This window comes from Pseudophryne corroboree, chromosome 1 (assembly GCF_028390025.1).
Source record: "Pseudophryne corroboree isolate aPseCor3 chromosome 1, aPseCor3.hap2, whole genome shotgun sequence".
In the NCBI taxonomy this organism is placed as follows: domain Eukaryota; kingdom Metazoa; phylum Chordata; class Amphibia; order Anura; family Myobatrachidae; genus Pseudophryne; species Pseudophryne corroboree.
Window position 1 is genome coordinate 1,038,393,523 of NC_086444.1, and position 21,155 is coordinate 1,038,414,677.

Genomic DNA, 21,155 nt, shown 5'->3' on the forward strand with positions numbered 1-21,155 from the left:
ATTATTTATTAACAGTTTCTTATATAGCGCAGCATATTCCGTTGTGCTTTATAATTAGAACAACAGTAATAGAATAGCACTATAGGTTGAACTCGATGGACAATGGTCTTTTTTCAACCTTAACAACTATGTTACTATGTTACTTACCAGATTGAATATTATTTTATTGACTTAATGTCTTCAAGAGAGTTGGCATTTTTGAAGGTAATGTTTTTACAACAAAAATTCACTGCTAACATAGTTTATGACCTCTCATTATCATCGATGGATGTACGTATATTCCAACTCACATCTATGGAAACCCTTTAGGAAGCCAAAGTATAAGTATTCTTCTTATTAAAATTTAGATATCAAATGTTTGTTGCCCCAATATGACCATTTTTACCTGCATGAGTCTCTCTCATAACTGAAGCACTCAGTTTGGCTCTCGACCTGCTATTCTGTGAGCTTCTCTGGACTCAGCATGCCCATCTTATCTTTTGCGTTGTACCATCCTACCTGCTCTCTGTCTGACCCTGTTAGGGAACTCCAGAACCAACGAGAGGGTCTTCTGCCAATAACAGCCCCCCACCGTTCCCTTAGTGCATGACATGCACACTGGTACTTAGAGGGCCTCCTAGGCTTAAACCTCTAGCAGTAGGGGCTCGCAAAATAGGCTGGAGACCACAAGGTAAATAACCTGGAGTATAACAGCTAGCAAGACAAGGGTTAGCTGCAGGCAGACTGGATACAGGATGACTTGGCAAGACTGGGTTAAATAGACAACAGACTTTGGCTAGGTTATACAGACTAAGCTGGTGTAACTGAAGACAGCAGGACTTGATGAAAACCGGATATACAGCAAGGCAGTAATTAACTGTAGAAGCAATCAGGAACAGGGTATGTACTGAACTCAGGCTTAGAGCTGACAGAATGGCAAACAAATGTAGGGATTTGCTGTATGAATTGTGACTAGGCCGAAGCCTGAAATAACACAGTATAACAGAAAGGTTAAACTGTGACTTAAAAACAGATCCGGATGTATTGGAAACAGATAGCTGCAGACTTGCTGTTAAAGGCATGCCATAAGTTGATGTACTAAGCTGCAATGGGTAACCATGGACACGCAGAATGGATGAACACAGAACCAGAGCTGGCAGGGTATATTCACGGAGACTTGGCAGCAGCCTGGACACGGATGGATCAGGGCCAGACACGAGGGTCATGGCAAGACAAGGACACAGAGCAGGAACGAACACAGGATGGCAGTTACAGGGCAGGATCCAAGAGGGCATGAGCACACAGAGGACTGAGGCAGAATACAGGATGCAGGACTCGGACAGAAAGACCAGGGCACAGAAACAGAGGATTGTACAGTGTACAACAACCATGTGACAAGCTTCACTAGGTAACAGGAACTAGGGAATATCACTGGCAACAAGAACTGGCTTCGATCCCTAATAAAAAGGGAGAGAGTCATCAGGCTGGAGTCAGATAACAAGGTATTCCAAACAGGTGTGCTGCTGCACGTAACAACCAGCATCCTAGTTGCCAGGAGACAGTCAGAATACATACAGGAATGAGCCGCAGTGGAGACTCATAACAGAACCACTTGCACCTTATCAATGTGGACTATTTTTAATGCCTTAACACTCTTCTCTCTGAACCTCTACTTCACTGATTACTTTGCAATGCCTCTCCACACTGGCCCATGGGATAACATAGTCGACGATCTAGTGGTTAGCATTCTGCCTCGCAACCCTGTGATGATGAATTTAGTTCCTTATGAAGATACTCTTTGTGTGGAGTTTTCGTGTTCTCCTCATATTATTGTGAGTTTGCACCAGGTGGTCTGGTTTCTCAAAAACTAGCATATTACTTGGCATCTAAAAAAATAATAATTATCCCTAGTGTGCATGTAGAGAATATACAGTAGATTGCAACTCTACTTGGGGAGGGATTGTTTTGAATAACTGTTATATTTTGTGTAAATTAGAGCATAGAAACAGAATTTGACGGCATATAAAAACCATTTGGCCCATCTAGTCCACTCCTTTTTTATCCTTTTGGTAACCTGAACCTTAGTTGATCCTTGTTTCTTTGTAAGGATATTCATATGCCTATACCAAGCATGTTTAAATAGTTTTATTGGCTTAGCCTCAAACACCTCTGATGGGATTCTATTCCACCTATCCACTCCCAAAAAATAATGTAAGAACAAATTCTGTAAATAACATCAGATGACAAATATGTAAATAGAAAATTGAAACTACCTTAGTTATTATAACTAGTACGTGTTATTTCCTTTCCACGTAGAATATAATGATTGATGACAATGCAAATGATCATGTTACTTATATAATGTTCTAAATGTAGCACTGTAATGTACATTGTCTATTTACATTTTTATTTGGCGTTATTTATTTTTTCTTATATTATTTTGATATTCCATGTATTGCATATTTAATTGTTTTAATGATTAAGTAAAAGACCATCAATTTTAATTACTTAGAAATACGTGTTCAGTATTATTGGTATTATATATTGAATGCTACCCTAGAAACTGGTCCCTTTCCTCTATTTCCCTCAAAGGGAGTGATTCAATTGTTTGTGGGAGTTTAGCTCCCACCTAAAGCTATTCCATTGCTTTGGGAGCCCATGGCTTTTGTTTATAACTTACAGTGTGTGAGAGCGCTCACTTGGGAAAATGGGGTAGGGGATGTTTGGCGCTGCTGAATCTCGAATGTGTCTGGCCTTCCAATAAGGTTTATGTGTAGGGGGTTGACACAGTACAGCACAGACAGAGTAGGGGGGGATCAGTTGTGGAAAATATGGGGGGTATCCAATTAGGCCCGATCCATTTTCAGCTGATAAAACTGCCAGATATCGTGATTAATGACTGTTGGTCATTATTGTGATATTCAATTAGATGCCATTTTAAATAGCCAAAAACGGACCCGCGATCACGTGATAACACATAGGAATGGGGATAAGTCCCCAATCCCATGTGTTGTCACGGCTCCGGTGCCCACGTGAATTATGCATCAGGTGCCTGATTCACCCGAAGCATAATCCCAGATAAGTGCCAGCATCAGGAGGAGGAGTGCGCCATGTCAGGGCTATCCTATTAGTGACACAATTACCTGAGGTCATTGGAGGTAATTCAGACCTGATCGTAGCAGCAAATTTGTTAGCAGTTTGGAAAAATCATGGGGGGTGATTCAGGCCTGATCGCACGCAGGCGTTTTTTTGTAGTGCTGCGATCAGGTAGTTGCCGCCTACAGGGGGGAGGGGGTAATCGCTGTGCAGGGGTTTGATCGCTTGTGCAGAGAGCTGCACAAACCAAAATTTGTGCGGTCTCTGCACAGCTCATGACCAGGGCCAGTGCAAGGTTTCTCAGCACCCTAGGCAAACCATCTGACTACTGCTGCCCCCCATCTTGTCCCCCCCCACACACACACACACACCAATACCAACTGTCCAGTCCCCCAGTAAAGTTGGCTTCCTAGACGTTTCACAGCCATTGTCAAATAGGCAAATGCCCCCAACAAAAAATCTGTAAAAACTATGTGCAATATTTTGCGGGGAACCCCAGGCATGTTAGAGTGTAGGAGGGGGTGGGGGACATATATATAGAGAGAGATGTGTATGCCCTGCCGAAAATGCAGAAGCATTGAAACGTTGGCAGTATTTTGGCTGTTGTACGTGCCTTTTTTTTCTCCTGAGTGCCGCCGGATATACTTTGTTGTGCATCTGAGTACTGGTTCTTCAGCACGGAGGGCAACGGGGAAAGCTATTAAGATATGCAGTGAGTGCCGTTCTAAAAGACTATTTGTATATATATAGAGAGGGAGAAATATGGGGATGTATATAGATATTTCTGGAGCTGGGGATACTGTGTGTGTATGTATGTATGTATATATATATATATATATATATATATATAGTCACAAGGTTCTTATAAATAAGAATTCAGGGCGGCACTCCAATCTTTCATATAAATAAATTTTTAGTGAAAATCCATAGAAAAGTCGTCAACGTTTCAAGGCCTCCCGGCCTTTTCGTCAGGACGCAGTTACACACAGTGCAATGTGATAAATATACAGCATTGTGAACAGATACATTCTGACATACCTTATATAAGGTATGTCAGAATGTATCTGTTCACAATGCTGTATATTTATCACATTGCACTGTGTGTAACTGCGTCCTGACGAAAAGGCCGGGAGGCCTTGAAACGTTGACGACTTTTCTATGGATTTTCACTAAAAATTTATTTATATGAAAGATTGGAGTGCCGCCCTGAATTCTTATTTATAAGAACCTTGTGACTGTCTATGCTTGTGGGGAGGGCACCACATTTATACTTATATTATCCGGAGTGCCAAGCTTTTGTTGCAGTATATATATATATATATATATATATATACTGCTCAAAAAAATAAAGGGAACACTAAAATAACACATCCTAGATCTGAATGATTCTTATTAAATACTTTGCTCTTTACATAGTTGAATGTGCTGACAACAAAATCACACAAAAATGATCAATGGAAATCAAATTTATTAACCCATGGAGGTCTGGATTTGGAGTCACACTCAAAATTAAAGTGGAAAAACACACTACAGGCTGATCCAACTTTGATGTAATGTCCTTAAAACAAGTCAAAATGAGGGTCAGTAGTGTGTGTGGCCTCCACGTGCCTGTATGACCTCCCTACAACGCTTGGGCATGCTCCTGATGAGGTGGCGGATGGTCTCCTGAGGGATCTCCTCCCAGACGTGGACTAAAGCATCCGCCAACTCCTGGACAGTTGGTGGATGGAGCGAGACATGATGTCCCAGATGTGCTCAATTGGATTCAGGTCTGGGGAACGGGCGGGCCAGTCCATAGCATCAATGCCTTCGTCTTGCAGGAACTGCTGACACACTCCAGCCACATGAGGTCTAGCATTGTCTTGCATTAGGAGGAACCCAGGGCCAACCGCACCAGCATATGGTCTCACAAGGGGTCTGAGGATCTCCTCTCGGTACCTAATGGCAGTCAGGCTACCTTTGGCGAGCACATGGAGGGCTGTGCGGCCCCCCAAAGAAATGCCACACCACACCATTACTGACCCACTGCCAAACCAGTCATGCTGGAGGATGTTGCAGGCAGCAGAACGTTCTCCTTGGCGTCTCCAGACTCTGTCACGTCTGTCACATGTGCTCAGTGAGAACCTGCTTTCATCTGTGAAGAGCACAGGGCGCCAGTGGCAAATTTGCCAATCTTGGTGTTCTCTGGCAAATGCCAAATGTCCTGCACGGTGTTGGGCTGTAAGCACAACCCCCACCTGTGGACGTCGGGCCCTCATACCACCCTCATGGAGTCTGTTTCTGATCGTTTGAGTAGACACATGCACATTTTGATCATTTTGCAGGGCTCTGGCAGTGCTCCTCCTGTTCCTCCTTGCACAAAGGCGGAGGTAGCGGTCCTGCTGCTGGGTTGTTGCCCTCCTACGGCCTCCTCCACGTCTCCTGATGTACTGGCCTGTCTCCTGGTAGCGCCTCCATGCTCTGGACACTACGCTGACAGACACCGCAAACCTTCTTGCCACAGCTCGCATTGATGTGCCATCCTGGATGAGCTGCACTACCTAAGCCACTTGTGTGGGTCGTAGACTCCGTCTCATGCTACCACTAGAGTAAAAGCACCGCCAGCTTTCAAAAGTGACCGAAACATCAGCCAGAAAGCATAGGAGCTGAGAAGTGGTCTGTGGTCACCACCTGCAGAACAACTCCTTTATTGGGGGTGTCTTGCTAATTGCCTATAATTCCCACCTGTTGTCTATTCCATTTGCACAACAGCATGTGAAATTGATTGTCAATCAGTGTTGCTTTCTAAGTGGACAGTTTGATTTCACGGAAGTGTGATTAACTTGGAGTTACATTGTGTTGTTTAAGTGTTCCCTTTATTTTTTTAAGCAGTGTATATATATATATATATATACACAGGGGGGTTCCAAGTACCTGCAAACCCCGCTGCCCACAGATGGATCGACGCAGTTTAACAATATTTTTTTTCTTACCAGACAGAGCGGATTACAGGGCAGCTGGCATAGTGCAGCAGAGCTGTCTGTCTCCTTTTTGTTAGTTATGCTAAGAGCCGAGGCTGCTGTGTTGGGTGAATGTAGTGGGAGCTGCAGAGCGCAGCTCCTCAGGCATTTCCCTTCCCATGGGGCTTACCAACAGAGCTGGCCTGGCCGAGTCAGATGCAGTGTCGCCTGAGTGTCTGAGTGCATGTATGTGTCGCCAGTCAGGGGGTGTCGTTGATAGCGGCGGGTCGGATGGGGGGATTGAGATGCAAGCGCCCACACAGCGCTACAGCTGGGGAGAGGGGGTCAGGAGTAGCGGCTCTTGCCACGGCGGCGGCGGTGCCCTCGGGGTAGCGGCGCCACGGGCAAAAAGCTTGATTGCCCATTGCAAGAGCCGCTACTGAATAAAAGTGTACCTAAAGAATTACCCTACACCCACTCCACAGAGAGGTCCCCCACCGGTGTGATTGTACTTAGGAAGGTATACCATAAGGATAATCCATTGGGATCAACTTGACCAAAGAGCATTGGGAATCATATGTTCTATCCAGTACCCATATACACACCCAACGCAATACTGAGTATACACCAGAGACACATATTCAGTCTACATTTATTTCCTAACTGCAGTACACCCAGCATTTAGCACAGGAGAAGCTGGTTAATGCGGCTAATCCCATGTACTCTTGCGAGAGAATGCAGGGCCGTAACTACGTGTGTGCCAAGTAGGCTTGGCACACAGCGCAGTTGCCCAGAGGGCGCACGGCCAGCGGCATGCAATGAGTCAAATTGACTCATTACATGCCGCCTTTGCTGTGTGCGCCGTTCCTCCATCCCAGCATCCACAGCAGCGCCGGGCAGCCAATACGGAAGGAGAGGGGGATGCTGCAGCGGCGCTTACTACCAATGACATAGCGCTGCTGCGGCTCCCTGCTCCCCCTCCCTCCTTCTCACCTCACTGCCTGCACCGAGGGAGCTGCACGAGGAGCCTGACTGCCAGCAGGGAGATGGTAAGTATATCTCTCTTTCTCTTTCTCTCTCTCTCTCTCTCTCTCTCTCTCAGGGGGTCACCGTCTGCCGCAATGTGTAAAAAGGGGGATGGCTGCCGCATGTGTAAAAAGGGGTATGGCTGCCGCAATGTGTAAAAAGGGGGACTGGCTGTAAAAAGGGGGACTGGCTGCCGCAATGTGTAAAAAGGGGGCCTGGCTGCCGCAATGTGTAAAAAGGGGTCCTGGCTGCCGCAATGTGTAAAAAGGGGGACTGGCTGTAAAAAGGGGGACTGGCTGCCGCAATGTGTAAAAAGGGGGCATGATTGCCGCAATGTGTAAAAAGGGGTCCTGGCTGCCGCAATGTGTAAAAAGGGGGACTGGCTGCCGCAATGTGTAAAAAGGGGGCCTGGCTGCCGCAATGTGTAAAAAGGTGGACTGGCTGCCGCAATGTGTAAAAAGGGGGACTGGCTGCCGCAATGTGTAAAGAGGGGGCCTGGCTGCCGCAATGTGTAAAAAGGGGGCCTGGCTGCCGCAATGTGTAAAAAGGGGGCCTGGCTGCCGCAATGTGTAAAAAGGGGGACTGGCTGCCGCAATGTGTAAAAAGGGGGACTGTCTGCTGTAATGTGTAAAAAGGGGGACGCTGTCTGCTGTAATGTATAAAAGGGGCTCTACCTGGTGTAGTGGCGCTACTGTGCAGCGTAAGTTGAATAATGTAGACTATTGTGCACCGTAGTATGAATTGCTATTATTTTGTGGCCATGCCCCTTCCCCGTGAAGCCACTCCCCTATAAATTTTTCGCGCGGCTGCGGCGCGCACTGCCCCTATCTTACATGGGGGGGGGGGCGCCACTGTCATTTCTTGCACACAGCGCTAAAATGCCTAGTTACGGCACTGAGAGAATGCACCCATCGCGTCCAGCACAGCAAACAATTGAATGGCTCTCATGCAATTTAGATGGAAGCGTTAAACAATTGCATTGCTCCCAAAATGTCCTTCGTCAAATCTGATTTGTTCTCTACGTGCCATCTAATATGTTCTGTTATTTGCATCCATGCATTTCTATTCTGCTCAGTGACCAGTTATTGTGCTTACTCTTTTCATGTATGTCATGTTCGCCTGATGATGTGGAATCTGATGATGGTAATGAGTTTTTGTTGGTCTCCTGAGATATTTTAAAAAAACTCATATCTATAAATGATTTATTATATGATTTTAAGTTTGTGGTAATAATGCTAAGAAAAATTCTAATACTAAAATGTTTTTAACAAATTTCACCAAAGTTATTTAATGTACTTGAAGCTTTGTCTAGTTAAATGAATCATAAAGTGGGATGATCACTTCTATTTTAAATTGTAGACCATAGAACAGACATTTGCAGATGAAGGTTATATAAATGATGTAACCTAGCTACAAAACAAAGCGATACATTTAGAAGAAAGAAAAAAAACTGTTGTACATGAAGGTGAATGTAAAAAAAAATGCATCCAATGAGATTGAAGCGTCACAATAGTAGACAGTCAGCAGGCACCATCCAGCGACACATGTCATTTAAATTTGTAGCAGTGACCTGAATGATTGCCTCTAGTCCAGTCATCTTCAGTAATTGTTGTGCAGGTGCTGTGACCTGACTGACGCTGGCAACACAAATGCATTTTTTTCTTCCTTGTAGAATGACTCACATAATTTACGAGAAATCTCATGTTTATACTACTTCATTGCTATTCACTTCCATACCATGCACACAATTCAACAAACACGTGAAATATTTTCACATCAGATATTTCCATGATTTGACATTTAAAGGCCAATATCATCTTTCATCATAATAAAAAAAGAATACACAACAATGATGGTAAAATTGTGTATTGAATAAACAGACAGGTTAATTATCTTTCCATTGCTATGTTTCTTATTCTTACCCTGATAAGCCACTTCTAATGGTAATGCTGCAATTCTACATATAAACAAAAATTATTTTCATGAATAATGCAATGTTTAGAAAACTGTGTGATTCAATTATTCTTGAAATGCATTTGTTGAACCATTGATTTGCATTAAACTGTTTTAACAAATGAGTTGTTATTTGGCCTGCTGTAGATCATACTCACCGGCTCTTATAAGTACCCCTCTGGGAGAGTACCAAAGTGCAGGGAGGTGAGCAATGGTGCTGATATCGTGTCACCAAATATTGTCCTCAAATTTCCTAACTGCACACTCCACTTGGGAAGTGGGCAACATGAGGTTAACTGGTCCACTCTTTCCGGAGCCCGGGAAAACCTGTGCAATGTCGATTTTCTAAAAGATTATTTGTGATAGTTGTCATTCATTACATTTTAAACCTACTTTGGACTGTATAGAAGTGTCAGAGGATATATAAAAGCCTTCAGCTATTTTACAAGATTGGTGACAAACAAAAACCAAAAATTTTACACCACTCACTAGAAACAGATATCAAGACAATATTGCACAGGAAAACAGGACACTAATGCTTTAATATTGTATGGTGCTAATTATGCTGTTAATATTTATTTTCAAAGTTTTACCAAAAGAGGCTTACCGTAGATTGAAATCTTTGGAAAGAAATCCATTATCAAATTTGCGACCCATTATATACATGGATCATACACAGATGTAGTTAATTCAGTTAAAGTTAGGTTATGGGCCTAGTGGTAAGTATTCCATTACTGGAGAGCAGGAGTTGTTTGGTAACAATCTCAAGTGTACTGTATCAGCCCCAAGGCAACAGTTAACCCTGATTTATACTTGCACCCTACATAAGTGCGAGCTGTATTCAGCAGTTACTACTGCCTCGGGACTGCTTGGGGATTAATCAGAGGTCTCTAATTTAATAGGTCTAGGATCTTTACATGGGAGAAAAGACTGTACAACACAACTCACCGGTAATTGAATCTGCCACTTACAGTTGCCTCAATAACTATAAATCTGTTTGCACATTTTTTAAATTTACACACTCTCCCTCCCCGGAGGCTTCTTTCCTTTAGTATCATACTATATTACTTTGTAATCATAAAGTGACTAGATGTATCTTATAACATGTCACAATGGATCTTTGCATGTATCTTCGGTGAAGTCAGTAAAAAATCTAAAGTGTAAAAATAAAATAAAGTTCTTCACATTTCTTCCTTGGCTTGCAGTGTTAACATTCATTAATAAATAATGACACAGACATTAACACGATATAGCATTTTATTGCATAAATGCATTCTGGAATACATTATAGCACTTAAGACTTGATAAAAAATTTAAATGGTCAAAAACAACTAAAAATTGTCCACATTGATCAAAAGACAATTTCCATCACTGTATTCAAGGCTTGCACATGTGATGTGACAGAAGTTGTGAATGTTTAAGTCCATCAAGAAAAGAAAATGATTTTCCAGGCTACAAACCTGCCAAAATCTTAATACACTTAGTCAAAGAAACATCAAAATAAAATGATTCATTTAATTTATTTCAAATAAGGCAAATAGACACAAATTAAACCATTGACCATTTTAGAGCTAGAGATGAGTGAATTTGTGTAAAAATTTTCACAAAAATATTCTGTGTTGGTACAGAGGTGCAAAGTTCTAAAACAGTCTTTAAAATCTTCTTTTTCTTTGCTATACTGTGGTTTCCATACTGTAGGTGTAAATTTGCATTTTATTGAATTTATAGTTTAAGGCTGGGTACACACCTGACCAACCTACCGGCCACCTGACCAACCTGCTGACCAGCTTACCAATTTATTAAGCATACACACTTACCAATTGGCCATATGATATGTCTGTCCAGACATAACAACCAGGTGGACATTTAAATTTTCCAGACCAGTTGTGATGTCATTGTTGGTGGTTCCTGTGGCCGGCATAACAGGTTTGTCGGCCACCTGCAAACACAGCCAGATGTACCGATATATTGTCATCTGGTGTGCCGCAGGACAGATGAGATACGTCTGTGAACAACGATGCTCACAGATATATCATGCATACACACATGACAATGCACTTACGATATATCATTCATCGGCTGTACAAACTACAGTATATATTGTATAGTGTATATGCGGTAAGATGTGGTTGGGTGAGGACTGGAAAAAAGTCAACTTTCATAGCAAATGAAGTGACTATTTAGTGGAAGTGTTTTGAAATGTTCTCTCATCTCTAGCCATCACTAATTCCAACAGTGGGAAATCCATCTTTCATTTCCAAAATAAAGATCAAATCTATTACACCACAGATAAGGACAAAACACATTTGTAAAGACAAAGCAAACCTGTCCTTCTTGTTCAAAATGCTATAATGACATTTACACAGTATATATGTCAGATTGTTAAAGGTAATTGTAAACAAATATTATTACGATCCTTGGCAATGTATTGGCATGCATTCTAAATTATTTAAAATCACTATGAAAAGTCTATACTTCCTCAGGCACCTACAGCGTATTGTAGATGGTGTAACCGCATACCATAGCTGCCAAAATCTTATTCCTGTTCAAGTATTTTTGTAAAACATATCCAAGCAGATAAAGTGCAAAGTCTGTAAAGTTTATAAGCAGTGGTTAGGCCTCTGTGGAGAAGAAATAATATATACAGTCAATAGATTTCAACAATCAGATATTCTTTAGTTCACAAAATAATGATGTCGTTTTAAGATGTTAATTTATTATTATTTATACTGTTTTATTTCTATCTTAAATGTTCACGATTTCACAATTAAAAAAAAAAGATCACTCGGTGCTCGGTAAAAATGTCCCAGATACGTTTATGTGTGTCAAGTGCAGAATAGATAAGATAATTAGATGTTTCACTTTGGCTAAAATACATTTATTGTGAATGTTCATGGCTTCACATGACCAGCAATTAGCTCAGTACATTCCACTGGTTTGATATAGACGGGCAGTTCACGTGAAAGAAACATTCACTCTCTCTATCACACACACACACACACACACACACACACACACACACACGCACACACACGCACACACACACATCCACACACACACACAGAGATATTGCCCTTGTCGCTGACACATTAATAATGGCAATTTAAGTGCATTTGCCAATGCGACCCAAATTACAACAGTTCTATTGGAAGAGTGAATGGTCAATCAATTATATTGAAGCATTTATGTTTATAACTTCATACAAGGTACTGTACATCTGTGTCCATGTGCTTGTATGCTAAATATACAGTATGTAAATCTGGACATAAAAGGGAATGAAGCCAATCTGACAGAATGTTTTCCTATTTGTACAAGACCAAACGTTGGGCTGATTGCTAAGTAGAAGTATAATGTGGAAATTAAAGTTACATACATCTACTAATGTGCCCTGAATCTCTTCATTAGAGGTATTTTATTGCAGTATGACATATGACATGAGTTTATGGCCAATAAATGCCAATAACAGGTTTAACGGTAACTTTAGCATCATAAAAATATATGTATTAAAGGAGAATTCCATTCAGAAAAGTATTTTACTAAATATCCTTTAACACATACCTATTGGTGTATGTGTTTTATTTCTACATTTCATTCAAATTTGTCATTGGAAAATACATTTTCTAGGGATCTGTACTTTATATAATGGACACAGTATCTGTCACCTGCTACTTTTTGATATTTATGGCTGGGAGGATTGTATTTCCAGTTACTCTGTAGGCTGCACTCCTCACAGAACAAGCCCAAAAATCCTTTTTCCAGTGCCTTGAGATTGTCTGTTCAGTAAGAGGTCTCACAGAAGGAAGCATCAATCAGTGTAAGTGGTCAGGCATAGACAATTCTAATCTTTATTCAGAGACAGTCAGCTCAGTTGCTGGGTCCTGTTACTAGCCATGAGAATACCAGTAAGCCGTGGTATAATGAAGAACATTGTACATAGTTGAAAGTGGTAGGGTACAAGGTAATATTCACACATCTGACTTAAAAATAATGTTTGGGCAGATTTCCCATTTAAGAAAATATATACGTATGCTAACATGATCCAGTTTTATACTGTTTCAACCTTAACTTGATTATTGTTTGTCAACATTGGTGACGGTTTGCTTTTGATCTTCTCTACTCCATCATTGGAACTTTCTTGAGAGAATATCTTAGCAGTACAGATAGAAATAACAATCCTTTTGTATTCCCTTCTGAAATTTTGGTTCAAGAGACCATATATAATAGCATTAAGGCAACTATTGAAATATGCCATGTAGTAACTACCAACAAACAACCATTCTGGGATTCTGGGTAGAATTGTGTTTGGATTCACTGCAACAGCCAGACCTATGAAGTTCAAAGGAGCCCAGCAGACAGCAAACAACACAAAAACCACAAACATTGTCAAAAAGTTCCTGAAATCATGGGGCTTCAGTTTGGGTTTGTTATCTGGCTTTACCCTACGTCTCACTTGAATAACCAAGATCCATATGCGTAAGTAGCAAAAAGTTACTATAGTGATTGGGAGAATAAAATGGAAAAATACCACTGCGATTGTGTATGCTGAGCTCACCGACTGTGTAAATGTACACGAGTAGATCCGAGCATCATATTGTAATGATCCAACAAATAAATTTGGCACAATGGCAACAAATGTTAGCACCCAAATAAGAATCACATAAAACAATGAATTTTTGTCACTGTACAACTTGTCATATTTGAGGCTATGACAAATGTAACAATAGCGGTTGATTGCAACTCCAGCAATGTTGAATATAGATCCTATAACGCTGATTCCCATCAAGAATCCACTAATTTGGCAGTGGAGGTATCCAAGATTCCATCCTTTTCTAAATATTGATGTCAGTACCACGGGATATGGGTATATGGCCACCACCAAATCTGCCACAGCAAGGCTTACCACAAATATATTTCCTGCAAAATAAGAAAAAAAATATTTTATTTGGTGCTTCATGTGAAACTTAATGTTTAAAATAGAGATCCACATATTTCATATAATGGAGAGCTGTGAAATGCCCGCTGTACAATATTGTTATACTATCTGTACTATTGGACTACTGCATGATAGATAGATAGATAGATAGATAGATAGAGAGAGAGAAAGAAAGAAAGAAAGAAAGAAAGAAAGAAAGAAAGAAAGAAAGAAAGAAAGAAAGAAAGAAAGAGCCTCTACATTGTACTCTCCTACTTAACTCTGTTAAAGACCGTCAACTGTGCTTCTGTTCTCCTGCAACCCAACACTCCAGCATTTACCAGTATTACTCCCATTTTTGGCTCTTCCTGACCCGCTTGACCAGTGTCACTCCCAACTTCCATTCTATCATGCAGTCCCTCAAAACATAATTTCCCAATTAGCTATCCTACCTAATACTAAACTGCTCTCTCCTTTTGCTCCACTTTCCCCTTTGTGTCCTTTCACTAAACCACTATAATCTCATAGAAACATAGAATATGACGGCAGATAAGAACAACTTGGCCCATCTAGTCCGCCCTTTTTTTTACCATATTTTTGCCTCAAACCTTATTTGATCCTTATTTCTTTGTAAGGATATTCTTATATCTATCCCATGCATGTTTAAATTGCTCTACTGTCTTAGCCTCTACCAACTCTGATGGGAGGCTATTCCACTTGTCCACTACTCTTTCTGTGAAGTAATGTTTCCTCAAATTTCCCCTGAACCTACTTCCCTCCAGTCTCAGTGCATGTCCTCGTGTTCTAAAACTTCTTTTCATTTGAAGAATGTTTCACCTTGAACTATTAAAACCCTTGATATATTTGAAAGTTTCTATCCTGACCCCCTTTCCCTTCTCTGCTCCAAACTATACATATTGATACTTTTTAGTCTTTCTGGGTATGTTTTGTGATGTAGGCCATGCACCATATTAGTTGCCCTTCTTTGTACAGTTTCTAATGTATTAATAGCCTTCTGAAGATATGGCCTCTAGAATTGAACACAGTATTCTAGATGAGGCCGTACCAATGACCTATACAGTGGCATTATATTACTACTTTCTTCCTGCTGCTGATTCCAATCCCTATGCAACCAAGCATCTGAATTGTCATTCTCATTGTTTTGTTACATTGCTTCACAGTCCTTAAGTCATCCTCCTCAGTATTTTCCATTACAGTACCCTTGATACTTGATACCTTTGGGGTTTTCAGAACCAAGTGCATGATTTTGCATTTTTTTGCATTAAGCTGTAATTGCCAAGCTCTTGCTAGGCCCGATGCTGCCCGCTCAGCGAAGGGATGCAGTGCAGGGAGGTGCTGGGAGGGAGAGGCGCTCCCCCTGCTCTGTATCCCTTCCCTGCTGCGCCGTCCTGTCCCCCCTGCTGCTGCCAGCTGCTGTGCAGCGCTGGCAGCATGAAAAGCCCACTCCCCCCTCCCCTCACCTGTGTGACAGCGGCTGGGTACATATCAGAGGAGGGGGCGGAGCTACACTGACTGGAATGGGCAGAGCTAAACGGGACAGAAGGGGTGGAGCTACACGGACCAGGCTGCTGTACTGAGGGAGACAGTGGCTTAGGTAAGTGGAGGGTGAGAGATAAATGTATGTGTTTGTGTATGGTGGGCGTGTGTGTATGCTGTGTGTGTGTGTGTGTGTGTGTGTGTGCGTGTGCACGCTTTATGGATGCTACTACTGGGGGGCATTACGTATAACAACGCTACTACTGGGGGGGCATTACATGTAAGGACGCTACTACTACTGGGGGGGGCCATTACGTGTAAGGACGCTACTACTGGGGGGTGCATTACATATAAGCACGCTACTACTACTGGGGGGGCATTACGTATAAGGACGCTACTACTACAGGGGGGCATTACGTATAACGACACTACTACTGGGGGGGGGCATTACGTGTAAGGACGCTACTACTACTGGGGGGGCATTATGTATAAGGACGGTACTACTACCGGGGGCACATTACGTATAAGGACGCTACTACTACTGGGGGGGCATTACGTATAAGGATGCTACTACTACTGGGGGTGCACTACGTATAAGGATGCTACTACTACTGGGGGCACATTACGTATAAGGACGCATCTACTACTGGGGGTGCACTAAGTATAAGGACGCTACTACTACTGTGGATGCTATATGTATAAGGATGCTACTACCTACTGGGGGGGCATTATGTATAAGGACGCTACTACTACTGGGGGGCATTATGTATAAGGATGCTACTAATACCGAGTCTTGAGGAAGTCCCGAGCTGTGACGGGACGAAACGCGTTGACGTCATCTCCCTGTCTGTCTGACCACACACTGACGGAAGTATCCACACGTGCTGTTTTCAGCGTTCCCATCTGAAACGCTGACCGGAGCTCCCGCTGTCCGCTTGCCAGGACCTGAGAGTGTGCTATCTCCAGCGGTCACACTGCAAGCGGCATTTTGGAGCCATACCAATCTACTTGCCCGCCAGGACTGAAATTAACAACTATTTACCGGCGGTAGGCGCTACCTTTGGAAACTGTACAGGACTTGTATCTCTCTGGGTGCGTGCATCTTAACACTGGATATTCCCGCAGGTTCGGGTAAGAATACAGCAGCACTCCTCTGCACTGGGACGCCAGTAGCAGGAGGATCTGAGAGACTTGTGATACAGTTTGTTGGCAGTTGTTACAGCCTTGATACATATTGATGTGACACAATTGGATGTAACAGATTGGATGAGTCTGTTTAGTGTCACATAAATACATTGTTGTTATTAAGAATACAATTACACTGTTGCTGCCAATTCCTTACAGTGCCAGCGGATACTATCTGTCCTCTATTAGAGTGTGTGGAACATACAGATTTTAAGTTTATTTATATATGTATGTGTGTCAATTAATTGGAGTAAAAAACTTGTATTTAAATTAAAGCAGACTCTTTGTTTACTGATTTCAGCAGTGAGTAGAAGCGGACACCTACTATTATTATAAACAATACATATTTTAATTCAAGCGCACCATTGTTTCTTCCCCCCTTTTTTCTAAAACTTTTTGAGGATTTAGCTAATCCTTTTTAATGTGTGCAGCTGAAGTTCAATTGAACATAATTGGTCTAATTGCGCCGGGAGTCGGGGTGTGAAAAACACCTCTTTTGTGTTTGTGCTACTAATACTGGGGTGCATTACATATAAGGACGCTACTACTACGGGTGGGGCATTACGTATAAGATTAATAAGATTGTGCTACATTGTGGCGTAATTTAAATGGGGGTACTATTGTGTGGCCATGCCCCTTGTAAGACCACACCCCTTTTCCCGGCGCACGCCAAAGGAATATGCAAGGGCGCAAATTTATAGTTTGCAGGGGGGCGCCAAACACCCTAGCACTGGCCCTGCTCTTGCCCATTCCTCTAGTCTACCTAGATCCTCAATCATTTGTTTGACCCCTCCTGGTGTGTCTACCCTGTAGCATACCTTTGTGTCATCTGCAAAAAGGCATATTGTACTTTCCCTTTTATGCCATTTGTAATGTCACCAATATAGATATCAAAAAGCATCGGTACAAGTACAGATCCCTGTGGTACTCCACTGGTAACATTTCTCCTCTTATGAATGAACTCTATTTACTACAACTCTCTGTTTTCTATCCTGAAACCAAGATCTTATCCATTCAACAATCTTAGTATCCAATCTCAAGCTTTTGAGTTTATTTAGCAGTCTGTGATGTGGGACATCATTACCATATTAAAACTACTCCCTCACCTGGCTCCACCATTCACTTTCATTAATTTCCTCTCCACTTATTGTCTCCGGGCCTGATTCCGATATGTACAGTGCAATACCGTACAACTAATATGCTAATAAAGCAGGTGGCGCCATGTAGGAAAAAGAAGCCTCCTGCAGCATCTGTGATCCGAGTGTTGCATCCAAAGAGGCAGCAATCGGATCGCAGATCCCAAGAGGCAGCACTCAGATCATCATTGTGATGGTTGCTCTGCCAGGTCCAGGAAGTATGCATCCAGAGCCTGCTCTGGTCACACTTCTGCTTTGTAGAACTTCTCGGCTCCGCCCCCTAAACACTGCAGCATGTCAATCATGGTGTGGCTAAGGGAGGGGACTGTAAGCGCTCACACTGGACTCATTCTGTCCATGAGGTTAGTATGTGAACCATCCGATTTGTACTAATCTGAATGACACTGGCTGTTTGCTTCCCAGTCACTTTTGAATGTTATATCTCACAAACATGGCACATCCATCCTTCTGTCTCCTTGATTTGGATTAGTTTCCTTCAGTCTAAATGCATATTCTACCATACAGTGTTTTTTATTGTCTCATCTGTATTGATTTTCCTGATGCTACTTTTTTTCGTATACCTTATTTATATTTTGTTCTGTGTATATTTTTGTGACTGTAAGGCACTGCAGAATCGGCAACCTTAAAAACTATGATGATGATGATGATGATGATGATGATGATGGTGAGGAGGATGAAGAAGATCGATAGACACAAACAAGTATACATGTGATATCAATATATGTAAAATATTGTATCAAATATATCCTTATATTTGGAGTGTAATGATATTACTTGTGTCTGATGACAAACTTTGAAAGTGTAGGTAACACACCTAGATATGATGAGTAATGTTACATGGCATAATGTACACCCTGTGATATAAAAGCATAGACGGGTATATTATTACATACAGCATATAGACATCAATTGCAGAACCCCTTTGGAAGTAGACCACATTATCAATCATAGTTTTGTTCCATTATTATTGTACTGAACAACTATGTTTGGCAAAGAAGCCGATTATCATAAGTACATTAATACATTTCAAACATAACCATGTTGCCACTCTATCACTGTGTGATTACATTTGCTCATTTCCTAACAGGAAATTGTAGGCTATAGTTGAATATAATCTGTATAGTACAGGTTGTTTTACTTACAGTACTTCCGATATTGATATTGATGTAGTATTAAATTAATAGTATATTTAAGTAGCGTTTAACAACAAATATAATCAGAAATTTGCAAATAATCTGGAAACAGTATTGACGAAACATATATTGCTTGACAATTTATCACATTAACATAAAACATTAGTCCCAGTCTGCCCATTTTATTTAGTGGATGTTGTGTTTGGGAGAGCCCATTGTCCCCATGAATAGCAATTTTGGGGATCTTTTTCCTGGTAATCCCAAAATTATCTATATTTGTCGCTCTGGAGAAGTTGGTTAATTGAGGCCTTCCGTTTGAGAGTTGTATGGAATAAGGCACCAGATCACACCTGTTGCATTTTGCATTCATATCCCCAATCCTAACTACAGTACATTCAAATAATGAAAACACTTAAATCGGCTTTAGTATGAAATACCTACAATCAAAATACCGACGGTCAAAATCCAGACAACAATTGACCGACGGTCAAACTCCCAACAAGGTCAAAATACAGACAAGGTCAAAATACCGACATTTAAAATACCAACAAGGTAAAAATGCCGACATTTAAAATGTTGACAGGTCAAAAGTTCACAGCCACTGTAATGGCTGCTGCGGCTGCTTGTTCTGAGCTACATGGAAGATCTTGCGCATGCCCAGGAGAGCCGGACGGGAGGAGAAACATAGCACAACAGCACTAGGCTGATGTTCTGTGGCCAGTGACAGGAATCGCCGGAGGGGGGATTTTTCACTCCGGCACCCGAGATGTTAACTGCTTCACGCTACTGCTTTTTGCTTCACCTTGGAAAAGAGGCAAAGCAGGAAGAGAAATACCAGCACGATCCATGCCAGGATAATACGTCTCCCCCATATTGATTAAGGGTTTTTTGTTGTTTCTCATATAAGGGTCTTATAATGAGAACGCTTACAAAATTATTATAGTACACAGACCACTATGTCTGTATGTGCTCTCGTAGGGGGATATTTTTCAAAACTGTGTTTGAAAAATGACAGAAGATGATTTGTTGGCACTTTATTCAGGTCACATCGCTAATGTGTCATGGCCACTGCGCATACGCAGAACCATTCTGCACGTGTGCGGCCGGAAGAATGTGATCGCATTGCATTGATGCGAACACCTCTACCTGATTGACAGGCAGAGGCATTCATGGGCGAAACAGTGCAGCGATGCGCTGTTGCGGAGGCGTCTACGCTGTGGGCGTGCGTGTCGTCGGAAACGGGGACGGGTTCGGGGGTGGCCGTATGATGTCACATGCGGCTACTGCAGCCTAAAAAATGGCTGCGGAGGCAGGGGGATTTCCACAAGTTAGCAATGCGCACATTGTTGCCAGGTATTTGCATACTGGGCGGCCGTGCCCTGTGCTGGGCGGCCCCCAGCATGCAATCGCAGCCAGTTAGTGTAACCTGATGAGTCACTCTATTTTAATTAGAGATGAGCGGGTTCGGTTTTACTCGGATTTGCTCAGATCTCAAAACGGCATCTTATAGGCTCACGGATGTCACGTGTTTTGGATAGCCAATAAGAAAAATCCGGATAAAACCGAACTTGCATTAATTCGGGCGTTAAATCCGAACCCGCTCATCTCTAATTTTAATAAGGGATTAATTAATTATTGTCTGAATGAATTATATAAAAGAATGCATTGCATGTTATGATTAGTGAAAAAGACAATTTATCATTTAAAAGTCACTTATTGTCTATGCTTTTGTTTTTTGCTGACATTGTTTAATATAGTTAGTATTGTTGAATGTAATTAGTATGCAAAATAACAGTGATGAAACTTCTTATTAAATCATTGCATTTTGTAGTACGTGTTGCTCTTTTCAATTAATTATTTGTATATATTACCAGATTGTGCAATGTTGGATCCATTTGAAAGATATTATATAATTGATGTATATGAAAGAGAGCAAATTTCTAAATGACATTACAAAATGCAAAATATGCAGAGCACTTAAAGCTGCTTTGGGGACGAGGATGTGCACTGTAGCAGCTTGGCGTTCTGATTCTCTTTAATGATATTGTGCTATACAGCATGTTATACTCATTATAAATAGCATTACTGTGTTAACATTATGGGACACATTCACAGAGAAAAAAGCTAAAAGAGGGTGACCAGCTAGGCATGAATGATAATATTACATTGTACTGATGAGTGAAACACCTAACTACAGTTTATTGACTACTAATTCTGTAACTAGTTTTATTTCTGCTTTTACCTATCAAAGGAGATCCGATCCAAACTGAGTCCCTAT

At 41.6% G+C, this 21,155-nt stretch overlaps 1 protein-coding gene across 1 annotated transcript in view; it reads right to left on the reverse strand.

The window, feature by feature from the left end:
- Nucleotides 1–10,430: 10,430 nt before the first annotated feature.
- MTNR1A (melatonin receptor 1A) overlaps nt 10,431–21,155 on the reverse strand; it is a 59,579-nt gene continuing 48,854 nt past the window's right edge. The window contains exon 3 of the mRNA XM_063956796.1: nt 10,431–13,907. Coding sequence (XP_063812866.1) covers nt 13,039–13,907 — 869 coding nt within the window. The 3' untranslated portion in view covers nt 10,431–13,038. The remainder of the gene's footprint in view (nt 13,908–21,155) is intronic.